Source organism: Cajanus cajan, chromosome 7 (genome assembly GCF_000230855.2).
Source record: "Cajanus cajan strain Asha chromosome 7, NIPB_CcT2T_4, whole genome shotgun sequence".
In the NCBI taxonomy this organism is placed as follows: Eukaryota; Viridiplantae; Streptophyta; class Magnoliopsida; order Fabales; family Fabaceae; genus Cajanus; species Cajanus cajan.
Genome location: NC_138523.1, coordinates 44,109,460 through 44,130,475, shown reverse-complemented (window position 1 = coordinate 44,130,475; position 21,016 = coordinate 44,109,460). Strand labels below are relative to the sequence as shown.

Sequence of the window (21,016 nt, the reverse complement as noted above, 5' to 3'; positions counted from 1 at the left end):
TTTAACCAAAAAAGTTATTGGTCTAAATGGTAATGAAATTGATTTCATTAAATAATTCCTTGGATTTAATTCTCATGATGAAAAAAAAATATGGTTAAAAATTACATCAAACTGGAAATAATTGGTTAGATTTATTGACAAATATTAGTCATTAATATGGTTAGTACAAAAAAAACCTAATAATATGCAGTTAAATTTAACATCCAAAAGTTGAAAATCACATTTTATACAAAATTGTTGATAGTATGAGTTGATATATAGTTGTTTTTTTTTTACGAGAAAAAGGAATTTACAACTAGACTATAATCCATGCAAAAAAGTCTTCTTGAATTGGTTACCTAAAATGTTTAGACAATAAAGTTAAGAAGAAAAGTTAAAACATCAAAAGGCAATGACAAATTAAAACTGTCTAGCCAACCCATCAATGGTCGATGCAAGAAGACAAATTTTGTTAACAATGGAGAAACGTTTATGCCTAGTTGAACAACCTCTCTGAAAAAGGTCAATGATTGCTGAAGAAGCCAACTCAACAATGTTGTGAGTAAACCCAAAACCTTGTGGCCAAATAAAGGTCATGAACAAAACCCATAATCCCCTGCTTGAGTTATAGAACAATTTCTTAATTAACTTTCACCCAATGTGACACTAATATAAGATGATCCCTCAACTATCATAATATATACCAAAGCTAATGTAATTATATATTATTATTATTTTATTAAAAAATGTGTGAAAATTGAAAAAGATGTAAGCAAAAATTTAAATATCTCGAAAGGTAAGTACTACATGACATGAGCTTAGACAACAAAACCTTCTTTATATTAGCAAATAGTAGTAATGGATAATAGATTAGTTCAGTAATAAAAATTTGAATTGGATTATTCTCCTCTAATACATTAGACAAGATTGGGATGGAGGAAATGTATATAGTTAGTGTTGTATCTAGAAGAATAGTAATCAAGAGGTTCAAGAAAAAATAAAGTAAAAAGTAAAATGAAAAAGGATATTCTACTAGAAAGCTGTTAAACCCTCCTAACAGATTCTAAGCAAAAAAGTTGCAATTAAAAGGTAATAATGAAACGTGTTAAATTGATCATAAAACGGTAACGCGGTAAATAAGGCAACAAGCTTTCAAAGCCAGCTGTGAAGGTTTATCTTTGCAATGAAAAGACAATTTTGCCCTCGATTGAAAAACCCGAACCAAGTCAAATAACCTGCCACAATAAAATCGAAACCCATTTACATTTGCAACATTCCTCACTCTCTTCTTTCTCCCTTCACTCTCTCTTTGGGAGAGAAAAGCTCTCTCTGTTGAAGCTTCAGCGGTGGAAAACACAAACAAGTACATAACAGTGTCGCACATTCATAGCTGATCGAGGTTCGGACTTCATTCTTCGTTCCACTCTTCCATTTTCGATTTCTTCCATTATTTATTAATATCGATTATGTAAAAAAAATAATTGTGCATCTTATGGAAAGTTAGTTTAGGTCCAGACCTCGTTGGAATGCTTAGCCTTGTGATCGGGTTAATTAATTTGCGCGACGGTTTCACATTTATTATCATTATTCTTTGGTTTTTACGTTCGTGTACTTTATATCGTGAATGATTTGGGAATTTAGCTTCTGCTGGCTCAATTTGTTTTAGGTGATTGATTATGTAACTGTGTGTTTTGGTTTTAATTGGCATTGAGTTTTCTGTGAATTCGGTATCGAAGTTATGCTTCGACTGGCGAATGAGTTTGAGCTTCGGCTGAATGCACAGAATATCGAGGTAGGATTGCGAGAAGGAAAACAGGTTACAAGCGTGGAATTGCGGAGTTTAATAAACCGTTGAGAATATTGAGAAGACGAGACATTGTCGACAAATTGAGCAGTTTTGGGGGAAAGTACAGGACTTAGTTCGGGTGGGAAAAAGTTTTAATGGTGTGTAGTTTAGGCCTCAGTTCTGCAAATTATGATTTTTTGTTTTCATGATTTTTGTCACATTATACCATGGTCTTATTTAGGGTTGCATTAATCATGTTTCAATGAAATTATTGGTTATACAATTCTACTGGTCTTAGACGTTTGGCCTTTGAGCCGCTTTTTATGGTATATTTTTTGTGTGCATTTACTAGACTGCTAAAACTCACTACATTTGCAATTTGGCTCAATACAAAATTCTGTGACTGGGTATTGGATGGATATGATTTAGATTATTGCTGTATTTGTAACGAATTAAATGCACTTGATTTAGTTAGTCTCAGAACTCCTTTGTTGTGCCTAGTGCATTGATATAGCTGGCACTTTTGTGGAAACTCATAGTTCCCATGAAATATGAGAGTTCTTCAGTACACTGAACTATTGAAATTGTTTTTTTTTTTTTTTTTGAAGAACTATTAGAATTGATGAACACATTGTCAACTGTTCAATGATGCTGGTAGCTTTATGTGGGGATATATTTTCTTTGGTCTATTGATAATGGGGATACATTCTGAAGCTAGTAAATAGATTGGCAATTGGCATTTGGCAGAAACAGAAGTTGTGTTGTTTATGATGTTTGATAACTTTTTGTTGATGAGTTTGTCTGAGGCATAATTTGAAAATTCAGTGTGTGTGAATAATAATAAGTTTTAGGATTTGATAGTTTAGGAATACAAGTTGATCCTTAATTCTCCCAACCAAATCATTTCCAAAGAATGCTCAATTTTTTGATCTCAATCCCCTTTTGCTTGTGAACTATAGTAAATTATTTAGTTGAGATTACCACCTCTGCATCTTACTAACCACTTTCAAATTAATATAAGATGTATTTATCTTTTTTATGTCTGGAAATTCATGTATGGTTGATGCAAATCATTTAAATTAGTATAACACCTTTACATTTTCTGTAATTTACTCCTTGATATGCTATTTATGCTAAATGATTTATCATTTAAGCACTGTCATAGTTTCAGCAATGCACCGCGTTGGTAGTGCGGGGAACACAAACAATTCAACTCGCCCTCATAAGGAGAGGAGACTAACATATGTTTTGAATGATTCTGATGACACAAAGGTGAACTCATTATTTTTTATTATTTTTTTCCAGGAAAATGGCTGAGTTTCATTTTTTTTTCTTTCAACTTGCATCTTTATTTCCATGGATTGTTTCTTTGACATTTGCCTATAAACCTGTCAACTGTACAAGTTGATTTTGTAATTCTTAAAGTTAATAAGGTGGTATTCATATTGTTCTTGTATATCTTTGAACAATAGATGCTTTGATGGAATGCATATTCCTCTCACCTTCCTTGTTAATATTTACTCACCATTTACCTTGTAATCAAAATAAGCTTCATTAATACTTAGCTTGTTGCTTCAATAAGTCACATGTAATTAATACTATTTTGTCTGTCAATCTTGCACTTTTTAGTTGGAAAATCTTTAAAATTTTGAAAATATTATTGGTTGGTTTATCTGATATATTATCTTAAAAGTTGGTTCTTTTCTGCAGCATTGCGCAGGCATAAATTGTTTATCTGTGCTCAAGTCTGCAGCATCTGATGGGTCTGATTATCTCTTCACTGGAAGCCGTGATGGCAAGCTAAAACGGTGGGCACTTGCTGATGATGTGTCAACATGCTCTGCCACCTTTGAATCTCATGTGGATTGGGTAATCCTTATCTATCTAATGCTCCTTTTCCTTTTTTCTTCAACCCTTTGGATTTTGTATTAATTATGTATGTAATTTTCGTGCTTAAACGCTGAACTTAGTGGGAATTTTCTTGCTTAAACACTGAACTTGATGATCAGGTCACAAAGTGCATATGATGCAGCAAGGGAAAGCTGTTAACTCTGCTATGTGCAAAATTATGTCTCATTCTTTGGAATGTGATATAATTTATTTATTTATTTAGAGTGCTTCATCAAGCATCCTTATAATACATGTACTTTTCAATAGTTTTTGGTGTCTTTCTCTTTTTGGTGTTAAGAGGTCAGTAAGCCAGAAAATCTATCTATTTCTCTTGTACTCAAAATTTAAAACCAGAATTGAGTTTTGCTTTAATACTGACAGAGACAATTTAATATTCACTGAATTCTTGAACTTCTCGTGGATGTTGTTCCATATCTTTCCTTCTTTTCTTCAACTTTGTGATAGCCTCTTTGAAATTTGGTCAAATTTTAAGTTACTAGAAAATCTAATTACTGGTTTGTTAAGATCTGGTCAATCTGTCAATTTTCTTGAGCCTAGAATCATTGTTCAACTTATACACATGTTATTACTCCAATTAGGAATAGAAATAATGAGCTCTTTACACCAACCAAACATGATATCTACACAATATATGATACATACACTACAATGTAAGTTGCAATTAAATAGATATCAATTGCTTTTATACTTTTGCAGGTTAATGATGCTGTTCTTGTGAGTGATAATGTTCTTGTTTCGTGTTCTTCAGATACGACTCTTAAGGTTTGTTGATTCTTAGTTGTTATTTGTTGTAATTAATCCTCACTCTTCTCCTATGATAACGGTATGTGAGTATTGATATAATTTTTACACCTGCTTTTGTTTAACTGGGCAACTGTATGTTTGAGGCCAGACTTGGAATGCCTTGTCCACTGGAACATGTACTAGGACACTCCGACAACACTCAGATTATGTTACTTGCCTTGCAGCGGCTGAAAAAAATGTAATGTACTATGAACTTTTCTTGGTTCTTATGAATTGCACCAAGAAAAAGGTTCATTTTCTTGTTTTTATGTGCTTAAATCTGATAGATAGTTTGGTTGAATTCAAAGTTTGAATCTTATCAAGTCCATTTTCTGATCCTTTAGTAGTGTCGTGAATTTTAGAGCAATATGGTTGCCTCTGGTGGCCTTGGCGGGGAGGTTTTTATTTGGGATATTGAAGCTGCGGTAGCTTCAGATGTAAAATGCAATGATGTGATGGATGATGATAATTCAAATAGTATCAATGGTTCTGGAAACTTGTTACCAACGACAAGCTTACGTACCATCAGCTCAAGCAACAGTATATCTGTACACACTACTCAAACTCAAGGATACATTCCAATTGTTGCAAAAGGGCATAAGGAATCTGTTTATGCGTTGGCAATGAATGAAGGTGGATCACTTCTTGTTTCTGGTGGTACAGAAAAGGTAAAATGTGGCATTCTTGTTCACACTTATGTTCTTACTTGTGTGGCTTCTGTTGTTACCTATGAAATATAAGAAGCATTTACTTTATATTGTATTATATTAGATTGAATTTCATTAACCAGATTGTGGGGTGTTATCTCTGCCTTGGGCATTACTCATTCATGTTTTTGTTTTTTCCTTTCCAGGTTGTGCGTGTTTGGGATCCGAGATCTGGATCAAAGACTTTAAAGCTTAAAGGTCATACAGATAACGTCAGGGCTTTGCTTCTGGATTCTACTGGCAGGTTTGTTGAGTGGATGTGCAATTTTTTTCTGCTCCTTCACCCCACTTCTCCCCTCAACTCCCAAAAAAAGGAAATACTAATGGCATTTCTTCTACTCTGGAAAAGTTACCATTTACAAACATTAGTGGCATGTTTTATTTAGTTTAAATTTTGAGAAATAACCCTTACTTTTCAAAAGCTCTCAATTTTTTTTGTGGTAAAAATAAGCGATTATTTCTTCACTATAAGTTGAACCAAAGTGCACTAGAGTTGGGACTTAAGAATTCTTCATTATCATAAAACTCCCCCTATCTTTTTCTGCATTGGTCTTTATGATATTGCATTTTTTTGTATTGTTACAACAAACAAATAATTATGTACGTAAATAACATATATAGAGTAAACCCCTATTTTTTTGTATACAAGCACCATCACTTTAGTCCTCAAAAGATTTTTGCTATTAATTTAGTTCCTCAATAATCAAGAGTGTCATCATTTTGGTCCTTTTGCAATGCTACCCTATATTAGAAGGCTGTCAAACAGACACTGATGTGGTCCATCATCTGCTTGGATTGTTGGAATATGATGTTTTTGCCAGTCTATTGGATGGTAACCGAAGTACGTACCAAAACAATGACACGTTAGATTTTGAGGGGCTTAATTGATGACAAAAATCTTTTGAAGATTGAATTGTTGATGCTTATATCTTTGGAGGATGAAAAAGGAGGTTATCTCTAACACACATCATTTTCATTGGCAATGTCCTGGTGGATTTCTATTTATGGGTAATAGTATACTAAATGAAATGTTCTTGGTTTTTTGTCATTCCATATAGCAATGCATCTTTTCATTGCTTAAGTTGTTAGGTTAGATTAAGTTATTCTTTCCCCCCACAAAAGCTAAGATATTTTTTTAACATAATTATTGCAGGTTTTGTTTATCAGGATCTTCAGACTCCATGATAAGGTATTGTATCTGTATGTTGTTATAATCTTTTCTATTTGTTATATAGTTGACTAATCTCACCATCTTTCCTCATAGGCTTTGGGATCTTGGTCAGCAACGTTGTGTGCATTCTTATGCTGTTCACACAGATTCTATTTGGGCTCTTGCCAGCACTTCAACATTTAGTCATGTTTATAGTGGTGGTAGAGACTTTTCAGTGAGTGCAGTTCTCCTTTAAAAATGATTTTTTTTTTTTTTATTTTTATAATTATTATGATTTTGAATTTACGTGTTGTCTCCTTGTTTTGTTCAACTTGTGAAGCTCATTACTGATTCCTAATTCTTTTATTTGTCCAGTTATACTTGACAGACTTGCAAACAAGAGAGAGTGTTTTGCTTTGCACTGGGGAACATCCTATCCTTCAATTGGCTGTGCATGACGATAACATATGGGTTGCATCAACGGACGCTTCAGTTCATAGATGGCCTGCTGAAGGAGGCAACCCTCAAAAGGTTTTCCAAAGAGGCAATTCTTTTTTAGCTGGAAATTTGTCCTTTTCAAGAGCAAGGGTGTCAGTAGAAGGATCTACCCCTGTATGTTATATTTATTTTCAAAAGTTTAACATACTAATTTTATTATTTTATCTACTAAGTGTTGTATTGCTCTGGGAACATTATACTAATTGCATATGTACAAATAAAGGTGAAGCATATGTGTTTGTAACCCTCAAAAGATTTTTTAAAGAGGCATTTTTTTTAGCTTGAATTTGTTCTTTTTGAGAACAATGGTGTCACTAGAAGGATCTACCTCTTATGTTATATTTATTTTCAAATTTTCTATATACTAATTTTATTATTTTATCGCCCAAGTGTTGTATTACTCTGGGAACATTATGCTAGTTGCATATATACAAATAAAGGTGAAGCATATATGTGTTTGTATCCTTCTTTAATGCTTTCCTTTTGGGGATATGTAAACTGTCTTACAAAAAAGTTTCTATTTACAGATAAATGTTTTTTTTTTTTTTTTTGGTGAAGTGATAAATGTTATTTTGGTTCTCTATTTTGGGGCACTAATAATTTTCCTTTTGTTACCAAAATTACAAACATCAATAGGTTCCTGTATATAAACAACCAACTTTAACTATTTCTGGCATCCCTGCAATGGTACAACATGAAGTTTTGAATAATAAGAGACATGTCCTGACAAAGGTAATCACGGTGTTTTCTGTTCATGTTATTATGCCAAAAATGTTAATATTGTCAGTAGTCATCTATTCTGTTGTAAGTCTTTCTGCCCTCTTCTGAGCTGATAAATGGCTCTATATAGGATACTTCTGGTTCAGTGAAGTTGTGGGAAATTACAAAAGGTGTTGTAGTTGAAGATTATGGAAAGGTGAGAATTGATTGCTGTTTCATTTGGTAATCTGTGTGGCATTGTTATAGTAAGCAATGGGCATAGTTGTACTGATTATAGTTAAACTGTAGCTGATAGGGCTCATTTTTTTAGTTCAAAATAGCTCATGTTTACTTATAAACTATGCAGGTTTCATTTGAGGAGAAAAAAGAAGAGCTGTTTGAGATGGTATGATTACTGATATTCATCATCACCAATTTAATTCTAATTACACTTATTTAGTTATATTAGTGTCAAAAAAATATTTTAGCTTCCCTAAGGTCTTGATTTCAAATTCCTTGGCAAGGCATTGACTCAACCTTTGTTGTTCCTTTTTATCATTCCCAGTGACAATGATATCATCCACATAGACCAATAGTATTGTTAGTCCCCCCAAATCAGAATGCTTGATAAATAAAGTGTGGTCCCCTTGGCTCTGTTTGTATTTAAGGCTTGTCATGACTTTGGTGAATCTCCCAAACCATGCTCTAGGTGATTGTTTCAACCTGTATAATGCCTTTTTTAGCTTGCAAACTGTGTTGGCTTCACTCTGCCTTGTATACCCTGGTGGTACCTCCATGTATATTTCTTCTTCAAGATCCCCATGTAGGAATGCATTTTTTACATCAAATTGTTGCAAGTCCCAATCATGGTTTGCTGCCAATGACAAAATTACTCTGACAGTGTTCATTTTGGCAACTGGTGCAAAAGTTTCCAAGTAATCCACTCCATATGTTTGAGTGAACCCTTTAGCCACCAACCTTGCCTTATACCTCTCAATCGTCCCATCAGCCCGATATTTCACTGTATAAACCCACTTGCACCCAACAGGTTTTTTACCAGGTGGTAGGGTGACTAGCTTCCAAGTATTGTTTTTCTCCAATGCCTCCATCTCCAATTCCATGGCTTGTTTCCAATTTTTGTCAATTAATGCCTCAGATACAGAAGAAGGTATAGTTGTGGTGTTTAGGCTTGTGAGAAAGGTTTTATGAGTAGTTGAGAATTTTTCAAAGGATAGATAATTTGTCAAGGGGTAAGGTTGATGTTTGGTGCAGGTTCTGGTTCCTTTTCTAAGGGCAATTGGGAGGTCCAAGTTATGGTCCACCTGTGCAGCTGGTTTTTCAGAAGGAAATTCATCACAATTAGTAGAATTAGAATTTATAGGATCAAAATGATTTACCTCGTGTAATGATATAGGGTTGGATTCTTGGACATGAGAAGATCTTGGAATGGCCTTTCCTCTTCGTGTATACACCAGATTTTTTCCAAATTTTGTATCATCATGTGGTCTAGTTGTTGTTTCTGTATCAGCTGCTGATCCTGCAGGTGCAGGAATTTGATTCACCTCTACTTGTTCCTCTTCAGCTTCAGCTTCACATATAGTGGTAGTATTCTTTTGAATTTCTAGTCCAACAGTATTTTTTCCAATTTCTGGTCCAAATGATAGATTTGGTAGTTGAGAGGCTCATCTTCCTCTCTTAAATTCTCCTCCTGAAGATGAGGCTGGCTAAAGTAGCTTATTTGCTCATGGAAAGTAACATCCCTTGACACAGAATTTTTGGGATGGAGGATGAAAACACTTATATCCTTTTTGTGTGGCTGAGTACCCCAAGAAAACACATTTTATTGCTCTTGGGTCAAGTTTTCCCCTTCCATCACTGTGAACATGCACAAAGGAGACACACCCAAATATTCTAGGTTAAAGGTTATTTGTATGGGTTATATGTGGGTAGAATGATTTTAGGACTTCCATGGGGCTTTTTGAGGATAAAACTATAGAGGGTAATCTATTAATTAAGTAAGTGGCAGGAAGTACGGCTTCCCCCCAAAAATTTTTTGGAACATTATTTTGAAACATGAGTGCTCTAGTTTGGTCTAGCAAGTGCCCATTTTTCCTTTCCGCAATCCCATTTTGTTGGGGTGTGTACACACGAGGATTCATGAATTATCCCTTCCTTTTGGCAAAAAAAATTTAGGGTATGATTGAAGTAATCTTTGGCATTATCAGACCTAAGTTTTTTGATATTAACCCCAAATTGATTTTTAATCATCGAGACAAACCGCAGGAAAACAGAGCTAACCTCAGATTTGTGTTTAAGAAGGAAAAGCCACGTTACCCTTGTACAATCATCTATAAAGGTTATAAACCATTTAGCCCCTGAGATATTAGGGATATTAGAGGGGCCCCACACATCCGTTTGAACAAGATAAAATGGAGAAGTGCTTAGTTTATTGCTAATAGGAAAAGGTACCTGCTTATGTTTGGCAAGCTCACACACCTCACAATGAAAACTCTCCAGATTTAAATTTTTAAACAAGGAAGGGAACAGTAACTTTATAACCCGAAATGAAGGATGTCCCAAGTGACAATGAATCAACTGAACTTTTTCTTTGCTGGTTATGGTAGACTCGGATATCATCCACATAGACCAATAGTATTGTTAGTCCCCCCAAATCAGAATGCTTGATATTTCCTAAAATAAGCAACAGCCTATTCTAGGGAACAAATCCCTGTAATTGTGGGATTGTTATTGTAGTAATAATAGCAAGATACAGCAGATATACAGAATTAAAATACAGTAGGAATAATATCTAAAACTTCCTAAAATATATTTTGACGCTTCCCCCTCAAGCTGGTGAATAAGTGTTCTCCATTCCCAGCTTGGATATAATTCTTTCAAAGTTACTGCTATTCAGTCCCTTGGTGAGTATGTCTGCAAGTTGATCTTGATTTGCACAAACACTTATTCACCAGCTTGAGGGGGAGTGTCAAAATATATTTTAGGAAGTTTTAGATATTATTCCTACTGTATTTTAATTCTGTATATCTGTTGTATCTTGCTATTATTACTACAATAACAATCCCACAATTACAGGGATTTGTTCCCTAGAATAGGCTGTCCTTATTTCCTAAAATAAGCAACAGACTCATGTATATATATATCTGATGTATCTCATGATGAATAAGATATTATTCCTTCTAAATTTGAGAATTAGTTTTTAGTTCTGGCTGTTTTTTTATTTTCTTTTCCTACTGCTTCAGGTTAGCATTCCTGCATGGTTCACAGTAGATACCAGGCTTGGATGTTTATCTGTACATTTGGACACTCCTCAATGTTTTTCTGCTGAGATGTATTCAGCAGACCTTAACATTATAGGCAAGCCAGAAGATGACAAGGTAAACGAATTTATCCTTAAAAGCAATTTGCACGACTTACCTTAAATTTCTCATTAGTGATTTTGCTCCTAGTCTTTGGCATGTTATTATTGTCTGTAACAACAAATATCCAGTTTACACAACTGCCAACACCATTCAATCTTCCTTTTTATGATTTAATTGCACATTTAGTTCCTTTAGTTCTTACTTACTAGCATTTAGTCCTCATAGTTTCCCAATTGTTAAAATTAAATTTATCATCACATTTTGTGTCTAATAATTAACAGAAATGAATGGAGATGTGACATAACATGGATTGCTATAGATTGACAATGGAAAAAGTTTGTAAAATATTTAAATAAAATAAAAATAAAAATGTATAAAATATAAAGGAAGCCATTTTGTTTTTATTTGTTGAAAATAGAGAGAATGAGAGATATGTGATAAATTCTGTTGGTTTGCATCATACAGCAAGACATATTTATATAATTATATTAGGAGTCAAACACAAATATCTTTTAGAAGGTTTATGCATAAAACGGCATTCTACAAATGCTTATATTTAATTTGCTATCAACTACTTGTTTGTTTCTTTAGTTATGTGGAAGCAGCTTATTACTCTTCCTGTTACTCTACAGGTTAACTTGGCTCGAGAAACACTGAAAGGGCTCTTGGCTAATTGGTTGAGAAAAAGAAAGCAAAGAATAGGAACTCCAGCCCCTGCTAATGGGGAGTTATTATCTGGAAAGGATATTGGTGCTAGAAGTCTTACACATTCAAAAGTTGAGGTTGATGGAAGTTCTGAGATTGATGCAATGGTTTATCCTCCATTCGAATTCTCAGTTGTTTCCCCCCCTTCCATTATTACTGAGGGAACCCATGGAGGTCCATGGAGAAAAAAAATTACTGATTTAGATGGAACTGAGGATGAAAAAGACTTCCCCTGGTGGTGTTTGGACTGCGTATTGAATAATCGGTTACCTCCTAGAGAAAATACGAAGTAACGTTTTGCCTTCCTGTACACTCTTATTCTTCTAACTTGTTGCATGGAACCCATGCTTGTAGTAGCAAGGATGAAAGCTTGTTCATGGATCATGGCAATTAGCATTTATTGTTAGAGCATGATTGACTGATTCTTTTTTGAATCTCTTCTTCTTCGTGCTCAAAGTCCTATTGTAGGCGTGTTCTTTTAAAGTTGCTGATTTAACGTTTCAGAATGAGACTGTGGATAGTCATATGATGGTACTTTATACACATCTAGAAAAACAAATATGATAATACTTTAACATATTAGTTATAAAACAATTCAACTTGTGATTTTTTTTAAGTTATGATAGTTTGCTTCTATCTATCCAGTGGTATCGTCTGTTTGGTCCTATGTATTTTTTTCATAGCATCTTTAAATATTTTTTTGCACTTTTGATGGTTGGTTGTAAAAATATCGACTTTGTTTTCTACTTTTAGAGCACAAGTGGAATGTTACCTATGGATTTGAGTTACTGACCTTGTTGGCAATTTTTAACTGGAAATCTTTATAATTATCATTTCTCTTGGGTTAGTTGTATAATGTTCTCCTTAATATAGATTCTTTTGTGATAACCTTTGCAGATGCAGTTTCTATTTGCATCCATGTGAAGGTTCTAGTCTCCAGATCCTCACCCAAGGGAAGCTAAGTGCTCCACGTATATTAAGAATTCATAAAGTAAGTTTTAATATTCCTCAGTAAGGGACAAATAGAAAAGAAATCAAACAATAATTTCATGTGTTTTCTCAATCTTCCTCCGATTCTATATGAAATGGAAATGTCACAGAAAGATACCAATGCGCTGTTCCTTCTTACCCTTGAAGCTGTGAAATGCTTTTAACATCAAATTTGAGACATTGCCTTGAACTTGGTACTTTGGTAGTTGATAATCTATTCCATGCGTGAAAAACTTGCAATTAGGAAGGACATTGTTTTTCTCTTGTAGGAATGCTGTATTATATTTTTGAAATCCATTTTTTTTTGTAGTTGAATAGATCTTCGTCAGTTAAACAAATCCATCTCCTTTTCTTTGTTAAATTTTGTCCATTATTGATGTGGCATACTATACGAATAATGAGATATGGGAAAGGAAAGTGTTGTCAATGGCATGATGAGGCATGCCTCAGAATTGGCATCATGAATTGCGTGTTGGTCATTGAAAGATAATAGAATAGTATATTAAACACACACAAGAAGAGTGAATGTGAAGTGGGGGAAAAAGATGTATGTGCCATATCTTCAGAAGAAAAAAGAAAAAAAGAGACAGAAGAATTAGAGTTCTGTTGGAAGTCAGCAAAGAAGTAATGAGAAAAAAATAGAAAAAGAACTTACATGAAAATCATGTGACCATGGATTTCAGTCTGGTCTGTAATTTTTTTTGGTTGGGGAGGGGGGCAGTGGAGGCAGCTCAACAGATCTGTGTTGAGAGACCAAGTTTCAGATTTGCATGTCAGGAGCTAACTGGTGTTCTGGAGTGTTTTTCTTTTAATTTATTGCTATATTTTGACGGAGAACTAAAAGACACGTTCACCTCTACAATTAATGGCCACTGGACACGGGCTAAAACAGGAATCGAGGAGAGAAACTGCTACTCTATCAACCATCTTCACTGTTGCAGATGCCTCCATTCTGCTAAAGTCGTTTCATCCTGGAGATTTTAAGTGGGAAAATCCTTTTTCCTTCATACCTTTGCCATGACATTTGCTGTTGACAACATTGAAATGAAATATGGACACATCATTTTTATAGATTAGGAACTTATTGTAAAATTTGTAAATAAGATATTTATTAGTAAGTTGAATTTCAATGATGTGGAATTATTTGGGATATTTATTTATTGAGAATTGCTTTGATTATCTTGTGCTTTAGATTTTTCCTGTTAATCTATCATTTGGAATTTAAATTGTTATTCTTCGGTGATTCTGTAATTGTGTTTTTATCCCTGCCTTTCCCCTTCTTTCATGAAGTATGACTACGAGAAAAGAATATCAGGATTTGTGAATAAGCCTTTCTGGATGGGTTAAAAGTTTATGATAAGGTTATTATGGTAAATTTGGGTCATTGAAATGTTTTTGATAATTTGCAGTTTTCTAGTAATTTTTTTATTAAATGATTTTTTATTTGAAATAATGCTTTCTTGGATATCAAGTTTGGTTTTTCCATTTTCACCTATCAGGGTTGTCAGATTTTGATGTAGAATTTAAGATTACTATGTCCTCTTACCTCAATTATATTCTTCCATTTACCCTTCACTCTAAAACCACTCCCCTGCAGATTGTTCTTTTGAGAATAGTCATTTTCTCTTCATTTTTTTTCCTCCAGACCTATTTTTTGAACTCTCATTCTGTTGTGCATTACTCCCCCTTGAAACTATTTTACTCTACTATGTATTCTATGTTTAGTGAATTAAGCATCTAGGCTGCAATCCATTGAAACAGATATCTGAACAGTCATGAGACCATTAGTATACAACTTTATGTTTGTCATTTTAGATTTTAAATATGCATTCTGAGGTCAATAGATTATTAAACTTTGGTGGTATGTTAATGACCATAACAGAAAAGCTGTATTATTGGGTCCTGTATTCAAAATGTCTCATTTCTTGTCTAGATCTTCTGTTTGAGGAAGACTGTAGGAGGGAAAACAGTAATTTAACATCCTTATCTATAGACTGTAGTGAATTGCAGGGACGGCATATGTAATTTATAAAATAGTGGTTGGATTTCCTGAGTTCTGTTCTTGTGATGACAAATTTCAATGTTATTTTGGTTTATTGCTTCTATCACATGTCAGAATTATATCAGAATTGTTTTTTATATATGTTGTGTAGTTGACAGTGATTATACTTTCCAGAAGAATGTATTGTGTTGTATTTTTGATGGATTCTGTATGCATGTTTTTCTCAGTTTGATGATGCATTTCAGAATGATTAAATGAGCTTTGTTTTTTTTAATCTAGGTTATTAATTATGTTATAGAAAAGATGGTACTCGACAAACCTTTGGATAGTGTCAATTCCGATGGTAATTTCCCCCCTGGACTTGCTGGGTCACAATTACAGCACCAAGCAGTTGGGGATGTGTCTTTCCGATCTGGGTTTAAACCTTGGCAAAAGATTAGACCTTCTATTGAAATATTGTGCAACAATCAGGCAAGTTATATGTTCTTATTGATGCAGTCTTATGACTTCATATATACATATACTATTTTCGTTCCTTTTTAAGTTTCTTAAGGTTATGGCATAAGAGTGGAAAATACAATTAACTTCTCATTTTTATTAAAATTGTTAACAGATTCCCCATTATACATTTTATCTATCGTATTGATTATTGTCTTTGTCATTTATAATAATTTGTCATTTGTCTACTTGAAACAGAGATGGGAAACAAATATTTGGCTGAAAACTTGCTTAGGAGAGAGTCTCCTAAGCCTTATCATATTTATGGGGAAAAAAAAATTTGTTCAACAGGTTTCCCATAATTAGGGAAAGAATGTTGCAAGATCTACAAGATATAAAACCAAATTACCCTAATTATGTTCAACTAACAAAGGAAATAATTATAATGAAATCAATTAAATATTCTAACACAATTTCAGTCTATATATCTCATAAAATCTCAATATTCTAATTGTAATCTTAACAATAAAATCTTATCATAATCTCGACTCTTTTCCACAAATTAGTGTGTATATGTCATATGCATCCAACTTGTTATATATGTGCAAATATCTTTGGCCCTTATGTGCTAGTTAATCATTAGAACCAACAAATGATGTGTTGATCTCGATAGAGGTAATTTTTCAAAAATAAAATGATAGTCAATCTCTATATGCTTCACTCGCTCATGAAAATTGGATTAAAGGCAATATACAAGTCTGTTTGATAATCACAAATGAGACTCATAGGGCCTACTTTACTACATTGTATATCCTGAAGAAGCTTTTTACCATACGAGTTCATGTGGTGATGGCCTGGCTCAATACTCTGCCTCTACACTAGATCTCGCAACAATATTTTGCTTTCTTTTCTCCCATAAACTGAGATTACCTCCGATAAAAACACAGTAGTAAGAAGTAGATTGCCTGTCAATTGGACAACTTGCCCAATCTACATCTTTGCAAGCAACAAAGAATTACTGTTGTCTTTCTATACTAGATCTCTTCAAGAGGATCCCTAAATATATCTCAAAATTCTAACCACATCAATTCAATGGCTATCACAAGGAAAATTAAGAAACTATCTAAATTTATAACTGAAGAAATAGTTGACTTTGTCATGCTCAATTAATTTAGCTTCCTAACCAAGCTCTGATACCTCCCAAGGTTAGAATAGGACTCTCTGATTTGGTAGAAGCTTGACATTTGAATCCATAGGAGCATTAATTGGCTTACAACATGCCTATCTCGGAATTACCAGAGATCTAACAATGCCTGCCTTTGACAGATCTCTCAATTTCAAGAAAATTTGAGGCTTTTAGTGCCGTCATGACCATCACTTGTAATGACTATATTATGAACATAAGCAACCAAATGAATACACCGGTTAGAAGAACATTTTTAGAACACGGACTGGTTGCTTTACTTTGAATCATACCAGACTCTTGAATAACCATACCAAAGCACCCAAACCATGATGGAGAAGATTGCTTAAGGTCATAATGCCATGTGAAAATGACATACATATCCACAAGACTCTCCTTAACCTACAAACCCAAGTGGTTACTCCATATACTTTTGAGAATGAAAGGGATTACTAGCCACAAGATAAGAAGCACTAGAGTCCGAAATCCATGGACCAACAGTTTAGAGTTATTAGTATGAGCAATCTGTAGCTAAAGATGAGCCTTGTGATGCCTTGAACTGCAAAAACTCCTTTATTCTTCTTCAAACAGCACATTTTTATTATTATTCTTGGACTCATGTTGTTTCTCAGCAAGAGAGGATTGAGTCACATTAATTGTTTTTTCTAGGACCATTCAGATAAAAAACTAATCCTAGGTATGACCAAAACACTGGCAATATGTACATTGAGGATGTTCGTCATCGTGACCTCTTCCACCACCATGGATATGATCAAGTCCTCCATGACCACCAGCAACAATAATAGCCTTATCCTATTAAGTGAAGAGAGCTACATGGATCACATGATGCCATTAGACTTGGTTAAATGCCAAATTCTTGGAGACATTATTCACCATGAGCTCCCTTTTTATAACTTCTTCCATACTCTTTCTTGGTCTCCCTCAATGGCTCTACCCTTTTCACTTGGCTAAAATCCATACAATCCAGTCTCCTTCCTTACCTATGCTTCTAGTGTCCTTTTCTCATGCCCAAACCACCTTAACCAATTTTCTGTCATTTTTTTTTGGGATAGGTATTACACCAATACCTCATTGTATATAATTATTTTGGTGGTCACATATCCATCTTCACATAATCATTTTTGTTACTCTCACTTTTTTTCTCTTCTTGTCTCTTTAAAGCTCAACATTCATTACCATAAAGTATAGCTAGTTGTATAGCATGACGATAAAAACTTCCTTTTGAACTTGGCATGTACTTTGTAGTACAAATAACTTCCAATGCATTTCTCCATTTTAACCACCTACTTTGTATCCTGTGGATGACATCTTCATTAATCTTCCCATCTTTTTGCAATATTGTTCCCACATAAACTTGGAAACTTTTGGCATTACATCTCTGATGTTTACCTCCAAGTCAGTTTACTCATGATTCTTGCTAAAATTGTAATGCATCCGACTTTTATGGTCCTGAACTAAAATTAGAAACAAAAGCTGAGGATTCCTTAATTCCTGATGTTTCCGAAGAAAGAAATTGAATTAGACAATCAAGGAGATACTCTGCTGAGGTTATGTTAGAAGTAGTCAGGATTTGATTGCAGACAAATTCATAGTTTTTGTGAAGTTCATAGAGGACAGACTAAGCTCTATTTAATGTATAATTGGAGATCAATTATCAGGGTAGTGGTCAGGTCTTGGACAACATTAAAAGGTGTTGGATATTGTTTGAATAAACGTTTCAAGCTTTCCTTCACATGTCACGAGTCATAACATGTAATGTAGCAACAGTAGAGATTCAACAATTTTGGATCAATTATCTGCAATAAGAGATATACTAGTTGACTGTCTGATTGCATCCAATCTTCATGCGTGTAGTAATAATCTCATGAGCACCCTTGATAAGATGATCATATAGATTGACCATGGAACCAATCTTGACAGTGGCAGCCCAATTCAAATTGTTCTTACCCGTAAGTTTCTCTAAGGAGGCGTTTGTTCACGGATTACAAGTTTATTTCCAGGAATCGTGTTCCCAAGAATATTTTAAATAGAATGTTATTCCCGGATATATTTAGAAAACTTATTTAGTTGCATCCTAATATTCCTTGGAATATTTTTAACATTGTAAATAATTTAAATAAATGAATAAAAAAAAGGGAAGTTACAAGTGTGTTAAAACATAAATTCCCACATTTCCATGTGAATATTATTTTCCTACCCCCTCAACATGGGAATAAAAAAGTAGAAAACATGGTAGGCAAACTTTCCCCGGAATGATTTTTCAAAACTTGTAATAAACATAGGAATATTATATTCCCATGCTTACATTTCCGAGAATGAGCTTGTAATCCGTGAAACAAACTCCTCCTAGTATATGGTGGGATTCCAAGAGACAATGGACACCACAAATCCTTAAGGATCTAGAACCACTGGATCCCATGTCAGTTGAATCTATCATGGAACCATGGTAGACCAGAGAATTCAAGATATCCACACAAAAGTCTCAAGAAGAACAAGACTAAACAGCCACAGTAAGCCCTAAAATGGATGAATTTGAGAAAATCAACCAAGACATGTTCGAATACTAAACTGAGGGAGAGAATTGCATTTTTTTATTAATGCTATGTGAAAGTAAAAGGGTAAAAATTAGATACCTATCCTCTATACATGAGTCCTATTTATAATAGAGGAATAGGTTCAAGACTAGTTATAACTGACCGACCACAAGTCAGTTATAACAATCTAACAACAACAGAAAACTTAACAGGATAAAGAAACAGAAATTACACACAAAAAAAACTGAGAAATGATATTCTCCTACAAGACACAGTACCCTAACCAAGAGAGGCACAACAAATGGATTAGGGCAGCAACCAGACAGTAGAAGGCCACCGCAAACAAGATGTCCAACAGTCTGGATCAGAATGGGGCCAGAAAACACTGACAAACAGCATTCAAAAGTGATCTTTCAATTCCTTTTCATTTAACAGTTTATGCTTATATAATTTTTCAATTTTTTTCATGAGAATTGGTGATAGAAGATTAGAAAAAATGAAAAAATAAATTTTTTGAATCGTGTAATTCGTGCCGATGGCATAAAATTGCACCAATTCATTTATATATCATAAGATTTAAAGTCATTTGATATTTATCTTATGATATGAATCACTATGTAGCTGAATCATATTGAGTCGTAAGATTTTAATTGTGAACCATAAGATTCTAATAACTATTTGAGTGTCCCAGCAACAATTCTTCTGTGTATTATTTGACTCCAGTTAAACCTAGTTAACTGGAATTAGTTTAGTTAGATTTACTGATTGTCTTTGATTTAATCTTTTTTTTGGAAAAAATTTCTTTGATTTAATATGATATTATGTTTATACGTTAACTCTTTGTTTAAGTATAAGCATTCAACGAACTGTTTTAATTATTTTCAGATATTGTCTCCTGAAATGAGCTTAGCCACGGTGCGAGCTTATATATGGAAGAAAACAGATGACCTTGTCCTAAATTACAGAGTAACTCAAGGGAGGTGACTGAAAAAGGCGCTTCTGTCAGAAGCGGTATAGCATCTTGGGTGTTTCTTAGTTCTTTTTAGTTATAATGTTATATTAATGCTTTCATGGCATGTGTTCCAGCGTTGTTTTTTTAATGTATTCTATTTATATTGCTAACTGGAAAGGAGGTGGTTTGGTAGGATGATATTTTCTGTATTTATTTTTTTATTGGTGCCAATATTGCTCCCAAATTGATAAAGCTTTGTGGTCAATATGTTGCAACTGTGCTGCTAAGAAAAGTTTATAAAACTGAAATTTTATAAACATAAAACTTTCTCTCAATCTGGAGGAAAATAATTTTGCAAGTTTTGTTCGTGCTTGAGTGTATCTTAATTTGCCTTCTATTTATCATGCTCATTTCTTCTTTGGTTGATTTCTCAGCAATGTTTCAGTCTTAATTGTTTTTTATTAATACATGCAGGTTTTCTTGTGATTGTGTGATCTGGACATTGATTCTCTGGGGTGGTTACTCTGACCAGTGGCATTGCAAGAGGCTTGTATATTCTAAACTCATTGATCACCAAATTTAGTGGCATTCTTCAAACCTGCTTGGATAGATTTTACGTTATCAGGGAGTTGTTCTATAAATTTTGAATTATATCTAGTTGGCGGGCTTACTTTCCCTGGACATGCACTCATGGATTCTGTCTTGCAAGATGAGGTTTTCTAATTGTCTCTTGAGAATTATTGGGGATCATATGGGATGTTTTCCGGGAAGTGGGTAGTAAATTTAGAGATGACAACAAAAACATTGTACATTTGAATTGTGCATTAATTACCTAGCCATAGAAATTATGTTCTAAAGGTGTGTATCTTCACATTCTCAAAGCGTTCTGTTTCTTTTTTAATTTAAAATTTTGTTAATTACTAGTAATATTCTTATCATTTGTTCAAAGTAGAATCAATCACTTTCTATTTGCATTCTTTTGTGCTTATTCTTCCCCTTGCTTCTCTCTTCCATTTGTGCTGACTCTACTCAATCTTGTTTCCTGGGTTGCTTTGATTTGCACCCTACCAAGTGTGTTAATGGTTACTCATACCGTTTTGTGCCTTTTTGTATATTTGCTGAGTCCAGAAATGTGGATTTGGAAACTTGCATCACAAAAATGGAAAGTCCTGCTATTAGCTGGGGATAGCTATTGCTATCTGTTAACGTTTATTAAACCTCCTATTGTAATATTGTTTTCATCTATTATTATTGGAGACGAGCAAGTTTTGTTGCTCTTTATCACATTTAAAGAATAT

At 33.9% G+C, this 21,016-nt stretch overlaps 1 protein-coding gene across 10 annotated transcripts; it reads left to right on the top strand.

The window, feature by feature from the left end:
• The first annotated feature begins 1,225 nt into the window (after positions 1-1,225).
• Positions 1,226-20,692, top strand: LOC109813979 (uncharacterized). 10 transcript variants are annotated; one of them, XR_014427882.1, is made up of 20 exons: positions 1,239-1,378; positions 1,716-1,923; positions 2,931-3,037; positions 3,476-3,634; positions 4,373-4,438; positions 4,569-4,658; positions 4,822-5,127; positions 5,313-5,410; positions 6,320-6,355; positions 6,431-6,551; positions 6,692-6,928; positions 7,451-7,546; positions 7,665-7,730; positions 7,881-7,919; positions 10,774-10,908; positions 11,526-11,887; positions 12,496-12,589; positions 14,870-15,061; positions 15,287-19,171; positions 19,652-19,777. XR_014427882.1 is itself a non-coding variant. In XM_083059788.1 (19 exons), exons 2-18 carry the CDS (start codon positions 2,939-2,941, stop codon positions 19,748-19,750), a joined length of 2,295 nt encoding a protein of 764 aa, XP_082915914.1. In that variant the 5' UTR covers positions 1,226-1,378; positions 2,931-2,938; the 3' UTR covers positions 19,751-19,777; positions 20,193-20,692. The 10 variants fall into 10 exon arrangements, 2 of the variants coding, with proteins under 2 accessions (XP_082915914.1, XP_082915915.1); XR_014427883.1 differs by having other exon boundaries at positions 1,240-1,378; positions 1,763-1,923; XR_014427879.1 differs by lacking the exon at positions 1,716-1,923 and having other exon boundaries at positions 1,226-1,378.
• The last annotated feature ends 324 nt before the right edge of the window (positions 20,693-21,016 follow it).